The 19436-nt window shown below is 35.3% G+C and overlaps 1 protein-coding gene across 1 annotated transcript in view; it reads right to left on the bottom strand.

Annotated features, from left to right (window-relative positions):
- Positions 1-2548: 2548 nt before the first annotated feature.
- Positions 2549-19436, bottom strand: part of LOC109694936 (uncharacterized) — a 31864-nt gene continuing 14976 nt past the window's right edge. Inside the window, exons 11-18 of the mRNA XM_074059702.1 lie at positions 14914-15168; positions 10492-10601; positions 9482-9655; positions 8118-8352; positions 6816-6959; positions 5948-6057; positions 3911-4014; positions 2549-2767 (exon numbers count right to left, since the gene is read on the bottom strand). Of these exons, the coding sequence (XP_073915803.1) occupies positions 3916-4014; positions 5948-6057; positions 6816-6959; positions 8118-8352; positions 9482-9655; positions 10492-10601; positions 14914-15168 (1127 nt within the window). The 3' untranslated portion in view covers positions 2549-2767; positions 3911-3915. The remainder of the gene's footprint in view (positions 2768-3910; positions 4015-5947; positions 6058-6815; positions 6960-8117; positions 8353-9481; positions 9656-10491; positions 10602-14913; positions 15169-19436) is intronic.

The raw sequence follows: 19436 nt of genomic DNA, 5'->3' as shown, positions 1-19436 counted from the left end.
ACTCTGCAGCCGGGCCTGGGCAAAAAGCAGAGCCTGTCTCTAAAATTAGCAGAGCAAACCATCTGGAGACATGGCTCAAGCTGTAGAGTGCCTTCCTAGCAATCCTAACGAAGCCCTGAGTTCAAACCCCAGTGCCAACAAAACAAACAAACACCCCACCAGGTTAACTGGCTGCCCTGTGAACAATATTAACTGTAAAATCACTGGATTTTAAGACTTTTTGATATTCAGCAATAGATAACTGACAGACCATATTTTAACATAGCTTTTTCCTTATACTACTATCATTATACAATCATTAACAATCACTTAACTTGCTTTTTTTGGTCCAGTAGAACACCTTTTAAATGCACATTAATTTCCAAATGCACATTTCATTTTCTGTTTTTTAAAATAAAGTAACTTATTGTTATCTTTCATTTATATTATTTTTGTACTGGGGTTACATTGTGATATTTACCAAAGTCCTTATTTTCACTCTTTTTATTATTAGATTATTGTTGTAGTGGGGCACATTGTGGCATTTACAAAAGTTCTTACAATATATCATAGTTGAATTCACTCCTGCATTCTTCTCCTATCCTCCTTCCCCCCCATTCCAGGAATAGTTTCAATGTCTCATTTTTCCATTTCCATACATGAGTACATGATATTTCCACTATATTCACCCTCCTTCCCCACTTCCTTCTATTTTTAAACCTCATATTGAGTGACAAATATTGGGAAAAGTCAACAGATTAGGGATTATCTGATTTGTGGAAGGCTGTATTATCTTAAAAGTGTTGTTAGAGTATAAGCTAAAGATAATTTATCAAATTAAGGCAATTAAGCCTGTAGTATGGAAAACCATAAAGTAAAAACTGTTTCTTCTAGTTCACCTCTGTGCCATAACCTAGACATAATCTTCCTAAATTTTTTCTAATTTTATTTTCTAGAGGTAATATTAATCATTCTGAGTAATGTCTATTTTGACTCAATATTTCCTGATTTATAAAATTCAAACAATGACATTGACTGTTCCCTATGAAAAACAAAATCTAGGGCATTTAAATTGCCTCATCTCCACCTACTGGTGATATCATGATTCCCTATTCTTTTCTTGATAATTTTGCAACATCTAATAACATATTTAACCCTCATTTTTTCTTCCATCAATGTTGGTGTGAAGCTCAATTCTCATTTACCTAAATTTATGATAGTTGTACCATGCAATTTTCTCCATTTCTTCTGACCTCTGATTGTACCATCATTTTGGTTTTCATTTTTTATTTGTAGAAACATACAATTTACCATCTTATACATTTACTGTGGACAGTCCAGTGGCATTAAGAATGTTGACAATATTGTGCTATGATAACCACCATCTATCTGCAGACTTATTTTCATATTGTAATACTGAAAGTGTATACTATTAAATAACTCCCTGCTATAATTCGAATATTGGTTGTGGCCCAGGAAGCTTCCTGGGCTGGAAGATTGATCCCCAGGGCGGTAGTGTTGAGGTGGTAGAATGTTTATGATGTGGGGTCCACTTTAAAGAAATTAAGCAAATAGGAAAGCATCCTTGGAAAGTTTGATGTTGGTCTCACTCCAAGAATGTGTTGTTATAAAGGAACACCACATCAGGTACTTGTTACCTTGTGCATGCAGCTGGTTCCCTTTCAGTTTGTCTTCCCCATTTTGAAATATCCAAAGGCCCTTCTAGGATAGTGTTTCGTCCCTCAAGTTACCAGAATCTTGAACTAAATGAGCCTTTTTGCTTTATAAAACATCCTGTCTCAGGTATTCGGTCACAGCTGAAGAAAAAATGACACATTACCCATTTCCTCCTCTCCCAATACCCTGACATCTCTATTCTACTACCTATCTGTCTTTATGAATTTGACTATAGTGGGTATCACCTATGGCTGAAGTCATACTGTATATGTCTCTGTATGGCTGACTTGTTTCACTAGCATAATGTCTGCAAGTTTCATCCATATTGTAATGTATGGCAAAATTTATTTCCCTTTTAAGACTGAATATCACATATGTAAATATTACACTCTTTAAGTAAAGAGTTGATAGCTAGTTCAGAAGTTGATAATGCTTGGATTACTTCCACATTTTTGGTATTGTCAATGAAACCTCCATGAGCATGAGTGAACAAATATCTCTTTGAGACACTGCTGTCTCTTGTGAGTATTCACTCAGAAGTGGAAATTATGGGTGAATTTAATTTTTTCAAGAACTATTTTTTTCAGTATTTGTTAAGCTCCTATCCACAGTATATCAGGGCTCTAGTTACATCACAATCTTGCAGCTTCCTGTTTGTTTGTTTGTTTGTTTTTGTAGTAGTCCTAATGTGTGGGGAGTGAGATCTGGTTGTAGTTTTAGGCAGCATCTCCTTTCAGCCCTTGCTGATGGTGAGTCTCAGACAGTTCTTTCCTCAGGGAGTTCAGATATTGCATGGCCCAAAAAATCCACGTAGCTTGTCCCATTTCATGTCCATTCTCTCACCATGTTAATTGCAGTTCTGTTCTCTGTTATAGAACCCAAAAAAACACAGTTTATCTGTTTTAGTTTTATTGATATACAAAAGGTAAATTTAGGACCAGGATGTGTCTCTGGTGTAGAAACTTGCCAAGCAAGAGCAAGGTCTTGAGTTCAAGTCCCAGTACTTCATAAAAATTGATGATAATCCAGGCCTCAGAGGGTTTAATGCATGTTCTGTATTGGCAAATGCACTTCTTGAAGTTGAAATGGAAAGCTGAGCTTCCTGTGGTTTCTGTAGAAGAGAGGAAGAGTGACAGGTGAAGGTGGTTGCCCACGCAGACCTCATCTTTTCCCTCACTACACTCTTCTGTTCTCTCTCATATGCTTCCCTCTTCCCTTGATTTCCACTGGAAGCACTGCAGCCTCACAGTCAGTAGCACTGGAAATGAACTTGGTAAAACCTAAGTTCAATTATATCACTTTGTTAAAGAGCACTTGAAGAGTTTGGTTTCTCACTCAGAATAAAAGCTATCCAATATTTCGTATATGGTTATGAAAGCCCTTGTTATCAGACAATTCTTTAATTTTCCAAGTGAAACTCTTATTTTTCCCATTCTCATTATACTCAAGTCATACTGTATCTTTCCAGTTCTTTAAGAATATTTATTACATTTCTCCCAAAGGAAATTTTCCCACCTCTGTCCTCAGGTTGGACAGTTTTCCTGCCTAACAGCCATGATATTCACTCTCACACTATCAGTTCCTTGTTTTGATTTTATTCTTTCAAAGAACTCTTTCCTGAATAATATTTCTATACCAGCACAATAGCCACTAACCCACAGTGGCTTTCTTTATTTTTGTACTTAACTGTTATTACTCTCTGACCTGTGACAATTTAAATGGTCATATATTTACACTCTGTGTATTCTTATTAGAATATAAGCTTTCTGAAGGAAAAGATTCCATTGACTTTGTTCACGAGTGTGTTCCTTGCATTTAGAACAGAATGTATCACATTGTGATTATTGATTAATATCAGTTATTAATCAATGGGTCAATGTGGTTCTATTGAGTAAGTTCGGCACTGCAACCTGCTCCACTGAAATATGCATGTAATTTTAAACCTGGAGTGTCACAAGGCAGGGATCAAACATGATGTGGGTAAATATTTGCAGTGATTAATTGCTACCATGGATTTTTAATTGTTTATTACTTTTGTCTCGGTTTTTCTTCTGTCCTTGATTGGTTGATTGATTGATTATGGAGAAAGGGATCAAAATGCATGAAAGCAGAATTAAAACTAGCAATAATCATCAAACTACATCCACAAGAAACTGTAATATGTTCATCCAAGCAGTTAGATGCCATTGGTCATGGTTCATCTCAGCTTACAGAGCATTTATTTCATCTGCTGACCACAACTCTTGGTACTTACTATTTTCAATTGCCAGGAAAGAGGTAGAAATATCTTGACAGTGTTGTTCGTTCAATGGTGGGCATCTGGGATTCAATACTTGGTTTTTCAAATGATTGTTGTACCTAAAACCAAAACTAAGCTTCAGCTGAGATAAGACTTCAGAAAGATTTTGCACCATATGTCAGCAAATTTCAAGAGTTAAGGGCATTCCTAGAAAAGATTGGACCTCATTTCAAGATATTCTAACTTTGAGATACTTCTATCTTTCACCTTAGACTTGACACCCTTGTAAGACTGTGCTCATTACTTAAAATAAACATCTTAATGCCAAATCCAGAATTTTTCACCTACATTTCCTCTCCATTTCACTTTTGAGCTACAAACCTGGCAACCTATCATCCTGAGATCTCTACATCAGAATTAGATTTGGAGGATTCCTTTAGTTAACCCGACCCAGGAGACTCAAATCCCAAAATCTTGTTATTAAGTTATTTATTTATTTTTTTTATATTTCTTTTTTATTATTGTTGTACTGGGGGTACATTATAACATTTACAAAACTTCTTACAATATATTGTAGTGGAATTCACCCCCTCCATCCTTCTCCTTTACCCTCCCTCCCCCCATTCTTTGAATAATTTTAACAGGTCTCATTTTTCCATTTAATCTATGTGTACAGTATATTCCCACCATATTCACCCTTTGACTCCCTTTTCTTATCTATCCCCCCTCCCACTGATACCCACTCCCCATACAGGATGTGTTTTACTTTCCTGTTTTCTGTATTTGTTAAAAAAAAAGGCATGTTTTTGGTTTAAGATAGCTATACAGGGTGTTTTATTATGACATTTCCACATACATATAGAGCCAAGAAATTAGTTCTTCCCCTCTATTTTTCTCCTTTCTATCTTAGTCTCCTTCTTATGTTGATTTAAACGGGTTTAAAAAATTCTGTATTCATCATTGTTTAGGAAGTACATAACTCTTGAACACTGAGCAACTTTTGCATCCCTTGTATTCTTTTTTTCTGAACTTAACAGTGAGATCCTACTTACCCTAAACACAATTTTTCTAGACTTATCTAGGAATATCATTTTCAGTATCATGGCTAATTCCTATTCTAACAACTGAACTTAACTTCTTAGGTCCCCATTCTCAGAAATCCTAAATCACATACCAACCCATGCAAGCTTTATGTCTCCTTTCTCTTGAGTGTCACTGACTTCTACAATTTTGAATGTAAAACTACCATACATTTTGTATTCTTAAACCAGTCCATTTCTCTGTATAAAAAGGAAGTTGGGAGCATCTTTTCATTAACTTTTAGGTCTATTTGTTCAGTAAGTGTTAATTTAAAGTCTGCTATGTGCCACACATAGTGCAATGTGGAATAAATCCTTGCCTTTCTGGAGAGTGTGTTATTGAGCAAATACAAGTGAAAAGACAAATATGTAAATAAAATGTATGTTGGGTGGATAGTGTTAAGAGCTGAGAAGGAAAATGAAAATTAAGGACAAATAAAGACTGAACTAAGTTGAGGAAGCATTATTAAGTCTTCCTTTCTGGATCATTCCATCAGAGTACTTTTATTCTCTTCCATGTCTGGGTCTTTCTCTTGGTGGATAATCTCAATCTGTAGCTATGTGTTTGTTTGAGGCCTTTTTGCTATCCAAATGTGAGGTCTTAGTAGACTTACGATTAACCACTTGTTGCATTTACTCCTGCATCACAAGGGAAAATCACTCACTTCTTATTAGATTACCCAATAAATCTTTATTTAATATATTAAGTAATTAATTTTAAATACTTGCTATTCTCTGAATTTGGGAATTCACATCATTATAGAATATAACCTGTCAATTTATATCATTCTGTTTTACTTTGATCTCCTATGCTGGCATATTGGCATTCTTCTCTAAACCAGATTTTAAACACCTGAATAAAAATCAGATACTACTCTGTTTTTGTCAAAGGAAGTCATTGTCATGTGAAAGGTGAATAATGATATATTCTGAACAACTGAATTAATGATTTGATATGGAAAAGGAAGCTTACCTTCACAAATATTTCCAGTATGTGACAGGACCGGGAATATTTTTGGAAGCATGTAACGAGTTGAGTGACGAAGGGAGAACCTTTCGTGGGATCTCTATAGGAAACATTATCTATGAAGACAAAAAATAATAAGTCTTGGTCTAAGGACTTTCGCTAACTTCTTCATTATATACTTTATAGATTTTTTTAAAGCACAGCTGAGGAAACGCTTTAGAGGTTTAAGGTAAGCACTGATGAGCCTGCATTATCTCCTTTACTACAGAAACAACATAAAGCTGGCAAAGGTGGAAATGGAAGGAAAGTTTGTCAGAACTGCGAGAGATTGCATAGTGATGGTATTGTGATTCATGCAGCTATCTGCAGTGTACATTCATTTCCTAGGCTATGAAGAGAGGTGGGTAGACGTCTAGAATTATTGCATTTCACAAAAGGAGAGCAAAGACGTTCAGAAGAATGGCAGAACATCCCCAATTCACAGAGAGAGCACATGACAATACATGGCCACCTGGCTCCAAGTTTGTTTACAGATAAATTCATGCTGTTTTCCACAATGTAACAAAGCAGGGAAGATGAATTAGTGCCAGAAATTTTAGTGTTCAGTATAATACTGTATAATAGGCTTAAGATGTGGTAAGTGGGTTGATTATATATTAACTGATTGTAAAGTGCAACACTTATAATAAAAGCAAAGGTTTTAAAAGCATGTGTATGGGAATCTCTACAGCTGACCAGAGATATGATTTATTTATATACATAGGCAACAATCAAGTTTTCTGTCAGAACATTGCTACCTGGAACTTACCTTGAATTTCTAGAATAACTGAAAGGTGGTCTTATACCCACCAATCCGGAATTGAAAGATACATACGTGGAGTTGTAGAGTACAAAGCAATGAAATCCTTCTCCACATGGCTCAGGCGAACAGCATCAGCCTCCAGATTCTTCTCTGACTGTGAAGAGCTGTCTGTCAGGGTGGCTGGAGAGTCTCTGACCCACACTTCCCCAGGGTTTCCTGTGAAGACATCAACTTCCTAGGTTGCTCTGCTCTCTCAGTAGGACTATCACCATTGCCCCATCATTCTTTTTGAATGTTCATTCTAATTTGTTGCACGCACACACACAAACACACACTACATGTACATACACACAATTTTGATTTCTTTCTAGTGTTATCAAACAATGTGCTAATTAATGAATAAGTCAAAATAGTGACAGTATTGTAAAACTGGAAGAAATACCGTTTCTCTAGCTTCCCTTGCAGTTGATTTCTAGCTTAATTCCTTTGCTATGTGATTAAGATGCAAGTCATCTTTGCACTGTTTTTGAATTTGTTAAGGATAGTATTAGGGCCTACTATATGGTTTAATTTGGAAAATGTTGCATGTGTCAATATAAAGAACATATATTCTGTAGCTGTGGGATAGAATATTCTGTAGAGGTCTTCTACGTCCATTTGATTGGTAGTGTTACTTAACTCAAATATTTCCTTGTTGACTTTTTGCCTGGGTGATTTACCTACCCATGTTTATTGGGTTGTGGAAGGAATCACTTTATTGTAGTTCTAAGGTTTGAACTCAGTGCTTGGTACTTGCTAGGCAAGTGGTTTACCAGTTAACCAAGGCTTCCACCCTTTTGGAGATAGGGTCTTGTTTGTTGTCCAGGCTGTCATAGACCATAAATCCTCCTATTTCACACTAACAGGCGAATACCACCCTGTCCACCTTCCTTCTGTTGAGATGTGATCTTGCGAACTTCTTGCCTTGGCTGACCTCAGATGCACTCTTCCTAATCTCAGTCTCTCATGTAACTAAATTGCAGGTGTGAGCCACCAAGTCCAGTGACCTCACAAATACAATTCTTATCAAGACACATAATGCAAAATCACTTGCAAGTGAAGCTATTTACAAAAGGATTCTTTTCTATCATTTGGATATTTCTGTTTTACTAATTTATTGATTCTGGAAGTTTTCATCACTTATCCTGCATTGCAATTCTATAAAAATTCCTCAGCTAACCAGGTTAAATTTTTATGATATGACCTTAGCTAGAATTTCCTAATAATTAAATTTACTTTATTGTATTCTAAGATTATTGTTCCTAGATATTAAACATATATCACATTCCTCTTAAACTCCTTTGCAACTATTAGATTATCTATCTCAGAACTCACCACCTCTGCATGCCTGCACAATGATGACCTTGGGTTTGTCTCTTAAACCACGGCATTTGTGATTGTTGAATATTTGATAGATTTTGTCATAAACTAGCACATCTGGTGTCTTGTCACTATGCGTGGTTCCACAGATTCCATGCAGGGTACCGTGAGACATAAGCACTAAGAATGTGCTGTCTGAGGACCTGTGCTCGGGCTGGGCAGCAAATTTCTTCAGCACTGATTCCATATCCTAGAAAAGGACAATGTCTTCTTCAGTAGAAAAAGCATTAAAAATTAACCAGAATTGCTAAATTCAGTATGAACAATAAAAATCTTATATAAGGTTCTGATAATAGTATTCACTCAGTAATGGTGGTTGTTTTATTTATTCTTCAGAATGGATCGGTGGATTCCCAGTTTCTGTTCCTGTTGACATACTATAAACTGCTTCTTAATACATATTTATTTATGTTATTCATATTATTTTTCTTTTCCATCTCCTATTTGTCTTTTCTCATCTAATAATAGCCTTGTGTTACGAAATCATCACAACACCTTTCCTCTAAAGCCCTTGCCATGTGCTTTGTGTAAAATCAAACTTCTGACCTGATTATATTCCACCTTCCTGCAGTGTCCCCCTGTCCTACAAACTCTGTTCTAGATGCTCTTCTCTCTGTGTTTTCCCATACCTATTTTGGTTCCATTTGTAGCTCCCTCTATTTGGTAGATGCTTCCCTCACATCTTCCCAGATCCATCTCATTTGATAATCACATCTCACTTCTATGCTATCTCCCCACAGAAGGTTTACTGGATCACTCCATCAACATGGGTGTCCAGTCTCTTCTCTCTCATGCTTCCACTTTTCCTTTTTTGTTCATAATCCTTGAGTTTCTTTTCATTTATGTAGACACATACACAAAACAAAATCCTAAAACTCCATTTTTCTCATACTTTTATTTTCTCTTTCCTCTCTAAACTAGACTGATGCAACCCAGATGTTTCTTGTCTCATTTATAGACCTCTTCCCAGTACCACGGAAAGAGTCTGGCACCAATCAGAACTAAGATTTATTTTACATGTTCACTCATACTCAATTCTCACTACTGTAGAAATTTCTAGGGATGAATCATATTCACTTCACTTTGGAGCTAAGAATTGTATGGGTACTCATGTCATTCACATTTTCTATAGTCACATGGTATGAGGATATATGGACCACAAAAGGGATAAATTTCAAATATCTACTTTCATCACTTTGATAACACACAAATGTAGCCTGAGCTTCTGAAGACTTTCATCCAACATTATAAAACCAATGTGTAGTAGAGGATATGTGTTGGTTATATTATGAGATTAGGGTAGAGGTAGGGGTTCTTACGCTGGCTGTAAGGTTCTTTTCTACAACCACAGTGTAGCCCAGGTCTTCAAGCAACCCCTTCATTCCTGTGATGTCAAAGTCAGCCCCTTCTCTCAGAGTAAGATGGTCAAACTCTATATTGCATATGATGAGAGCCTGGCGAGTACGATCATTTCTTTCCTTTATTGGATAGATCTGCAGAAAATGGACATGAAGTAAATTTGATTCACTTGAGTGCTTTAAAACTCCTGTATACCTGGACTGGGGATGGAGCTCAAGTTGTAAAGCACTGTGTTCAATCCCCAATGCTCAAAAAAAACAAAGAAAGAAAATTCCATAGACCCATAGTGTTGCTTTATTTAGGTCTAATACAGCTTCTCTCTCCCCTAAATTCCACCAGAAGACATTGCCTTCTTCTGTCTCAAGAATGCAGAGCCAAAACCAGGACATATCTGGAATGGGTATTCAAGAACATTGAGGAAATTACAGTAATTCCTACCCATCACCTTCTCCAGCCTGTCTTCATCTAATTAAATCTTTCTTGGAATTGAAGGTTCAGATCTAATAACCTATAAACCAATAGATATTTGTCTCTGGCTCCAGTAAAAATGAGTAAAAGAAAAATCTTTTCTGTCTGGTAGCATTATTTTGGTACAATTTTAACACGCCCAAATATAATGCTTTTGAAATTTAATGATACTTCAAAAATATTCTTCATGTCTAATCTTTTCAGCTACGATACAGGTAATATACTCAGCCATGTGATCTTATAAATATTTTGATTCTATGACTATAACTAAAGTATTCATAAATCCTTAATGGAATAAATAAATGATTAATATGAACAATGTGTATTTTGTCATGGAGTTAAAAGAGAATAGGAATCCACTTAGGGCCACATGATTCCTTCCTTCAAAGCATCTATGGGAAAGATTTCTAGGTCCCCAACCCCTGAATTTAATGATTTGAGAAACTGAGTCTTTAGAGATAGTCATTGTTTCTCTCTCTGTCCATGCACCGAGCTCAGTTACCTCTCCAGCCCTTTCTGTGCAGCATCTCAGGAATTCCTCAGGGGAACAAAGCTTGAGGGTATCAGTAGATTCTTCCCACTCAGCTGGTCTAGTCTCGGGTTCCAAATGAACTGTGGGATACATTATGCAAGTTAAATTTTAATTTCTAGCTCTGTGACCCAATTTACAACTTGAGAAGACAGAGAGGAGGAAATCCTGGTACAAAGGAATTTTAATATCTACAGATTTTAGTGGTTCTAATCTCTATATAAGGAGATGAGTTACGATAGGGAAAGAAGAGGGAAGTCCTTCGTAGAGAAAACAGAATCATCCAAAAATGAAATAATGGATTCTGATAAATTTGCAGAGAACACCTCTATAATTGGAGATCCAATTGGTTCTTTCCATATTCAACAGATACATTTAAAATTTTCCAATGGTTTACTCATTGCTCATCAGATAGACACTCATTGTCTTTAAGTAAAATTATATCTAGTAAGTATTTATCAGGGTATTTGCTATGCATTAAAAATTATGGTACATGATGTGAAGTTTAAAAATTTTAATATCTACTTTAAAAAGTAAAAGTAAGCAAGGAAATTAATTTAAATAATATGTTAATATATTCAAGATATTATCAATATAATATGTATTGTTAGGTCATTTTCAAGTGCTTCTGGTGATTAGTGTCTGCCATATTGGATGGTAATAACGTAATTTTGGAGGAGAATCCCCTATACCTAACTCACACAATTTACATAGATGCATATACCAAACCCTTTATCATTCAGAAATTAAATTTTCAGCATCTTCAGCATGAATTTTTAACCTGTCTAGAGGAAGCAGGCTATGGTTTTGTCATTTTAAGTAGTAAAGCCAGCTATTCAAATCCTCTTTATTTGCAATGATATGTATTCCAGGTCAAAAAAACATGTTTTTAGTTTCTTGGATTTTGGGTGTTTTTCATTTATTTATTTTTTTGGTGAAAGATTTTGACATGCTCTGTCGTTCCTTCAGAATTCTAAACAATCAGAGTTTGAATCCGTTTTAACTGTGAGGAAATCATTCACCCCCTTTTGGAGAAGTTTGTTTCTGTGTCATCCTGGTCTTCCCATTAGAGAAATAAAATTCTCTCTGACCTAATTTGACTTCCTTTGACAGAGATTGTGCAAAGACCTGGGAAATTCCAGAGCCCTCCCTTGAAAGAGAAAGAAAGAAAGCTTCATAAACAGAAATTGGAACTTTATGAAGATCTAATATTACAAAGATTCCACCCATGAGACATAAGTCAACCAAGACATTCTCTGGTTTTATTTTATTTAAATGAGACAAGTAATATTATTCTGTATAATGTTTATTTTTTATATTAATAATATTTTTTGTTTTATTCAATGTTTTCCATTGGTTTAAAAAATGTACTTCTAAAAATATGATAGCAACCTATGCTTTGGAGACGCAGAATGTCATTTTGACATTTTTTGTACAGATTAAGCAATGACATACGTTCTCCCTTTTCACTGAAGAAAATGTTGCCAACATGATGAATTCTGCTATACTCTGATAATCCCTGGCCAGAAGATATTTTTTTTCAACCAAAATTTCCCCAGGTTCCAGTTAAGTCACAGGTTTGGAGACCTTTCTAACTCAGCAGTTATCTTCTGATAACTGTAATGAATATCTCTCTCTCTCTCTCTCCCTCTCTCGCTCTCTCTTCATCCTTCTCTAGGTAGACAGACAGATAGATAGATAGATGATAGATAGATAGATATTGAAACTATTCCAGGAATGGGCGGACAGGGGAATGAAGGAGAATGATGAAGGGGTGAATTCAAATATGATATATTTGATATGTTGCAAAAAATTTAATAAATTCCACAATGTACCCCCACCCAGCACAACAATAAAAAGTAAAGCAGTGAGAGAAATGCCCTCAAAAATAAAAAATTAAAATAAAATATTGCAAAGCATACTTAACATTAAGTCAGACTATATATATTCTGATAAGCATAATCAGCAATATTTTGAAAATACATTTTATATGCAAATGCTTCGGGTAATTTTGACATTTAAGCAATTATGAGTATCGACAAATAAACAGAAATGTCAAGGATCTGATTATAGAAATTTAGATAGAATGGAATGTGTAATTCTTTAAAAGATCTGCTAATTATTCCATAATTTAGACTAAATGTAACCTAGTTTAACCCAAGTCTTGATGTAAATCAACAGGACATTTTTATAATTTTAAAACCATAATTTATTTGAAAAAGGGAATTAATGAGTCAATGAGGGCAAGAAAAATACTGAATATCTGTTTTCATTTTATTGTATCAGTGTGAATTTGTTTTGACACTGACTAGAAGAGAAGCATTAAATAAAAAGTGGTTTGCTCGGTAAAAAAATAGATAGATAGATGATCAATCAATAGATGGATAGATACAGTCTTACAGACTTTTTAGGTAAAACTGAGATTAGACAAAATTTCTGGTGTTGATGAAGTGGTTCAAGTGGCAAAGTGCCTTCCTAGCAAGCATGAGGCCCTGAGTTCAAATCCTAGTGCTAAAAAAAAAAATCTTTCTTACATTCTATTGTAAAATTAACATGAAAACAAATCATTTTGTTACCAAACAGAAAATATTATAGTACACTCTGCTACTCAAAAGAAGTTCCAATTAGCCAGTCAGCAGATAGAAGTAAGGGAGATATTAGTTTAAACAGAAATTTTAGTTTTTGACTCTTAAATGTTTAGGAATCCATTTAAATTCGTACAAAGATGAGGGGACTCAGGATAAGACAAAGCCATCTCCCTTGACAGGTAGGAGGAGTTCAGGGGATTATCTCTCTGATAAATAACAATGTTTGGAGAGAGAGAGGAAGGGGAGAATGCATTTATACGTTTATGAAATGAAGCAAGCAAATAAATCCTTGGCTTCTTCCTATCCTTCTAGTCTCAGCACTGAGCTGAGAACCCTTAGCATTTATCTCTATGTCAAATGGCTGGCCAGGGTCTTCACCTATTCTAATATCCCAGCTCACCTAGCGCCTTGGTCTGCTGGACTGGTGTTCTCAACATGTCACTCTGAAGACTCCAGTGCAAACAGTCCAAGGAGCCACCAGACTCCTCACAAAAGTGTCTACTTGTGCCTCCTTCCTACTAAGTGTCTGCTGATCAGGTAAGTTATTGAGTTTAATACTCGTGATTCTTTCTATTATTAACATCATTTGAAATCTCCTTTTACTTCAATTTAGATTTCCAATTGCTGAATTACTTCTGATTCTTTATTTCAAGAATCAGAATTCCTTATTTCTGATTTTTTATTTCAAGAATCTTTTCAAGCTGTCTCAAGTTAATCTGCTTATGGACCAGTTTAAATATTAATAACAATCCAGCTCAGGCTACAATTGTGACATCTTTCCTACTAACATGTACTTCCTAATTTGGAGATATTCCTTCTCCACAGAGAATGGCTTACTAGAAAAGGCTCATCTGATATAATGAAGTCTTAAGGATTTATGTTGGATTATGTTCGTGTTGATTATTAGCAGTAGTAAACTGTAACATTTTAGGACCAAACATTTATGTTTAAACTGTGGAAAACTGAATATTTCACTGGTGATTTGTGTTCAAGATTATTTGGGCTTTAATAACATTTATAATTCAGTTTGGGTCAGAAGTTTCAAATGGGTATAAATGTTTAGGCATTTTATATGAGTTAAGTTTGTCATATTTTGAAACCACAGAAGAGGGTAAGCATTGAAAAAGTCTAAACTTAGCACCTGCATCATAATTATGATAACTGACCTGTGTCACATTCATGTCCTTCATTTTATTCATTCTTTATTAATTAGGTTATCTTCTATGTGTTGGGCCCTCTACTAATTACTGCTATTTATTGGCCAAAACACTGGGTATGTTCTTGTGAGAGAAACTTGGTAGATGCTAGCCTTTCTTGCTGAAATGGAAAGGGAATAGAAATGGAACAAATTTAATGAGGAATGAAAATGTTTAATTTTAGATATGCTATTTTTGTGATACAAGTGGAACATGTGAGCAGAAATACTGAACATGCAGTTGGAGCTAAATGAGTCTAGAGTTCAGAGGAGAAAGCTTTGAATGAGAGCTCATATCTTGGCAGTTATGCACCTGGAATTACTATGTTCTTAGTTTTGTAGTCATGTGAGGAAGTCCTACAAATGTGTGGCCATTTCACAGATGCTAAAATTAACTTTTAGGAGATTAAGAAACTTGTACAAACTCACACAATTCACAAGATGACAGAATCTAACCTTAGGTGTCTCTTTCTATACTATTTCTATCTTTACTATTTCCATGAAAACCCTAAACAAAGGGCTTAGCTTTGTAGCTGAAAACACTGGATGGGCCTAAGAGTTGAGTAGATTCTGAAAATTTTGAGATATCTGATGTGAGTTATTCTAATTTACCTTTGTTATTACTGGTCTTCTGGTCCACATTGAGAAAAGTTTGGATAAGCATTTGACCTGCCTCGTGACGTTTCTGTCTCACAGCATCCACGAAAACCCTGGGCTTGTCTCCACGTTCAGCGTTGTTAAATCTTTTCTTTTCTTCTTCATCTAATTTCACCACATTGTTCTTTACCAAATTATCCACAAAACCAGTGATAATTTCTTTTCCCATGTATTCCAATATCTTAAGTGGGTTTTTCTGGAGGTCGTTTTCTGGCAGAAATAGAAAAAAAAAATCATTCAACTATATGCGCAACTAAAGATTTTTGCCCTCATTTTAGACACAGACCGTACTATGTAAAATATCCATGAAAATTCATTCTATTTGACTATCTTCTTAACAAATGACTCACCTCATCAATCGTATGTATAGAGTTCTCTCACCTCCTCAAATTCATACATATGTTTAATGATTCATTTCCACCTAGGTTTTTTATTTCAGTTGAAAGCTGCTTAACTCCCTGCCATATTAGGCTGAATGCCAGCTTCCTGTTCATTCACTGTTTCCATATTTCTTGTTCTCTTGCACATAGCCCAGGACATGCTCTCAGTAACGTACGTGCTCTGTCCAGATGGGGAAGTCCTCCCACTAGACGATTGGATCTTTGCTCCCTTTCATGTTTAATCTCTAGGTAAAGCAACATGTGTTTGAATCCTTACCATGTTATACATGCCTTTTACTCACATCTCTGCACTCAAAATGCTTTCAAGCATTTAATATGCTTACTGAATGTATGAATTAGTGAATAAATGAATGGATATATGTAGAGTCCCAATTCTTTAAGAACTTGTACTCAAAATTCAAAATTGAAAGTAATCTCACAATTAATCTTCCAGTTTGGTAAACTAATTTGGCATTAGGTTAATGTATTACTTACTCCTTAAGATAATTTAAATTTTTATAAGGGAATGGAATATAGATACTAAAGGAATGAATCATTTATTTTAGTACTACACATATGATTTGGGCAGATAGTATGTAAGTGTATCTCATTGATTCTCAACTAACTTTATATAGATAGTAACCTAGTCCTACACGTAGGGGTAGCTTTGATACAAAATGGTATTACCTAAAAAAACTGTGCTTGACCATTGAACAAGAGTTTGGCCCAGAAACAACAGCCTCATTGCCCATGTTTACTTCACGAAGATCTAATGTAATAAAGATTCCATCCATGAGAAGAAGGAACAGGCATATTTTTCCTATTCTGTTACATAAGTCAACCAAGACATTCTCTGGTTTTATTTTATTTAAATGAGACAAGTAATACTATTCTGTATAATGTTTATTTTTTACATTTTATATTTTTCTGCTCATGTTACCTTGAATCATTCTTTTAACCAATATTCATTGAGCAATTATCATGAGAAAGACACATGGGAGTTACTAGGCACAACAAAAGTTACATACTATCAATTAATTTAATAAACGGTAGCATCCCTTGTGCACTCATTATGACTAAAAATACATAGAAAGTAATGTAAATCATTACTCATTATTACTATGTCTCTAAGTTCTTTAAAATATTAATCTACCAGGCCCCCTCAATAAGCCAGTGTGATCATTTTCTCTACTTTTAATAATACAATAAAATAAATATATTCAAAACAACTTTCCCCAAATTACAGAAATTAGGATTCAAGTACTGTTCTTATACCATATTCCCTACAGTTATCCATGACACAGCCACAGAAACAATAATTAATGCTTAGGGAGCCCCAGTGTGCTGAGTGTTTTACATGAATCTTCCCACTGAGGTCCTATACACATTTTCGGTGAAAGGAACATTGGTATCATTCACATCTCATACATGGAGAACTAAGTTAAGAAATTATCCAGGTCGTGAGAAAAGAATGTAGGGGAACAGGAAATAAAACTCGGGTTCAGAATCTAGTGACCCACTTTTCTCATTTTGGTAGTATTGGAGTTTGAAATCAGGGACTTTCACTTGTTAAGCAGATGCTCTACCACCTGACCAACACCCCCAGCCATTTTTGCTTTGGTTAGTTTGAAAAAAAAATTTTAATGTTGGGCTTTGATGGGTGTACATTGTGCCATTTACAAATGTTCTTACAATATATCATTCATGAATTCACCTCTTCCATCATTCTCCTTTATACCCCCCTCCCCCCATTTCTGGAATAGTTTCAACAGGTGTCATTTTTCCATTTACACACACGTGTGCACAGTATTTAAACATGGGTGTGGCAGGGTCTTTCATTTATGCCTGGGCTGGCCTAAACTACCATCCTTTTATTTACGCTTCCTGCACAGCTAGAAAAACAGGTCTGCACAACATGCTTGGCTCTTTTATTGTTTGAGAGGGAGCCCACGAGTGTTTTACTGAGGTTGGTCTCACAGCAAGATTTTCCTAATCTCCACCTCCTGAGGTGCTAGGATTACAGGCCTGGGGACATCACTCTTAAATCATCAAGTAATATGACATGACAGTTGTTGAAGAGCTACTTAAAAACATGCAAGATGCTTCAGGAATTCCAAAAGAGGGGCACATTCTGTCAGGTGAGGACATCAAGGCTTCATGGAAGAGGGGACAGAAACACTGAACTTCAAATACATGTACAGATGTTGGAATCAATACTCTGAAGTGTTACAAATGGTACAGAGGTTAGTGCTTGAAATATCCAGTTTACCTGACTTCTGGTCTTCTGTTTTATTTATCTGTGCATTCAACACATAATAGAATGATGATTGAACGAATGACATCTGAAGTAATGTGGTAAACAATAAAATAATAAAGTTTATACTAAAGGCCATATATAACTCATAGTTAGCACCATATTCAATGGTCAAAACTTGAAAACTTTTCTCTACCATCAGAAACAAGGCAAACATTCTTACTTGCACTACTTTTATTCATTATAGTACTGGTTCATCTTAGCCAGAGAAATTAGGCAAGGGAAAGAAAGAAACACCTTCCAATTAGGAAAAGAATACGTCAAATCATCATTGTTTATAGACCACATGATTTTATATATAGAAAACCCTAAAGACTCCACCAAGCAGCTTTTAGAATGGGTAAGTGAATTCAGTAAAGTTGTAGCATACAAAAATTAGTAACTTTTTTATCCAAGAACAATAAAGTATCTAACAAAGACATCAAGAAAGGAATCCTATTTAACACAGCTACAAAAAGTGAAATACTTAGGAATAAATTTATTCAAGGGAGTGAAAGACATATACACTGAAAACTAAAACTCTGATGAAAGAAATACAGTGTGTAAGTGGAATATCTTGCTTGTGGAATGGAAAAATTAATATAATTAAAATATCCAATAATGCCTAAGCAATCTACAGAGCAATAAAATCACTGCAAAAATTCAAATGACATTTTTATAGAAACAGAAAATCATCTAGCTGGGTGCAGGTGGCTCACACCTGTAATCCTAGCTACTCAGGAGTCAGGAATGCACTTAGAAGCCAGCACCGGGCTAATAGTTCATGAGACCCATTCATGAAAAACCTGTCACAACGAAAGGGATGGTGGAGTGGCTTAAGGTGTAAGCCCTGAGTTCAAACCCCAGTACTGCAAAAAAAAAAAAAAAAAAAAAAGAAAGAAAGAAATAGAAAAAGAAAAAGAAAAGAAAAGAATCTACAAATTCATACCAAATGACCTAAAAATCCCAAAGCAATTTTGGGTAAAGAGAATAAACATGCAGGCAACATATTTGTGACTTCAAAATATGCTACAAAGCTAAAGTAATGAAAACTGCATGGACCTGAAATGAAAACAGGCTCTTGTGCAATGGAACATAGAGACAGAAATAAAATGAAGTATTTACGGTCAACTGATTTTCAACAAAAGTGCCAAGAATATACAATCAGGAAAAGAGAGGTCCACAAAATGGCCCACAGGTATATGAAAAAATACTCAAAATCTCTAATCACCAGGGAAATGCAAATTGAAAACACAATGAGATATCAACTGTATCTATTCAGGTAGCAATTATCAAAAAAGACCAAATGCCAGAGAGGATGTGGAGAAAAGGGAACTTTGCACACTTTGATGGGAATGTAAATTGGTGCAGACACTATGGAAAATAAGGCTCCTTAAAAGTTAGGAATGATCCAACACTTACAGGATGCTTAACAGCAAGCTGAGTAAGCTTGATTTGTTTAACAGAAAATGAGATCACATTCAAAGCTTTCAAGTAGAGAGACAATAAACTCATTGTTCCATTCATGCAAAGATATTTAATAAACATTGTTTATACGTGATAATCTGTTAGTGTTGGAGAAGCCATTTTGGAAATAGATTTCCAGATAGTAAGGCTTATAGGCAAATGAGAGATGGGTATGTAAACAAGCAAAATAGCAAACCTTAGAATAATTTAAGTAATTGGTACACATACACACACAAAAAAAAGTTGTTAAAGTATTCCTTAGATGGAAACAGGTTAGTGGGGGGCGGAGAAAGGATTTGAATCTAAGATCCAAAAGGTCTGTGGGAGTCTATCCCATG

This window comes from Castor canadensis, chromosome 2, assembly GCF_047511655.1.
Source record: "Castor canadensis chromosome 2, mCasCan1.hap1v2, whole genome shotgun sequence".
Classification (NCBI taxonomy): domain Eukaryota; kingdom Metazoa; phylum Chordata; class Mammalia; order Rodentia; family Castoridae; genus Castor; species Castor canadensis.
This window is presented reverse-complemented; position numbering and strand designations above follow the sequence as displayed.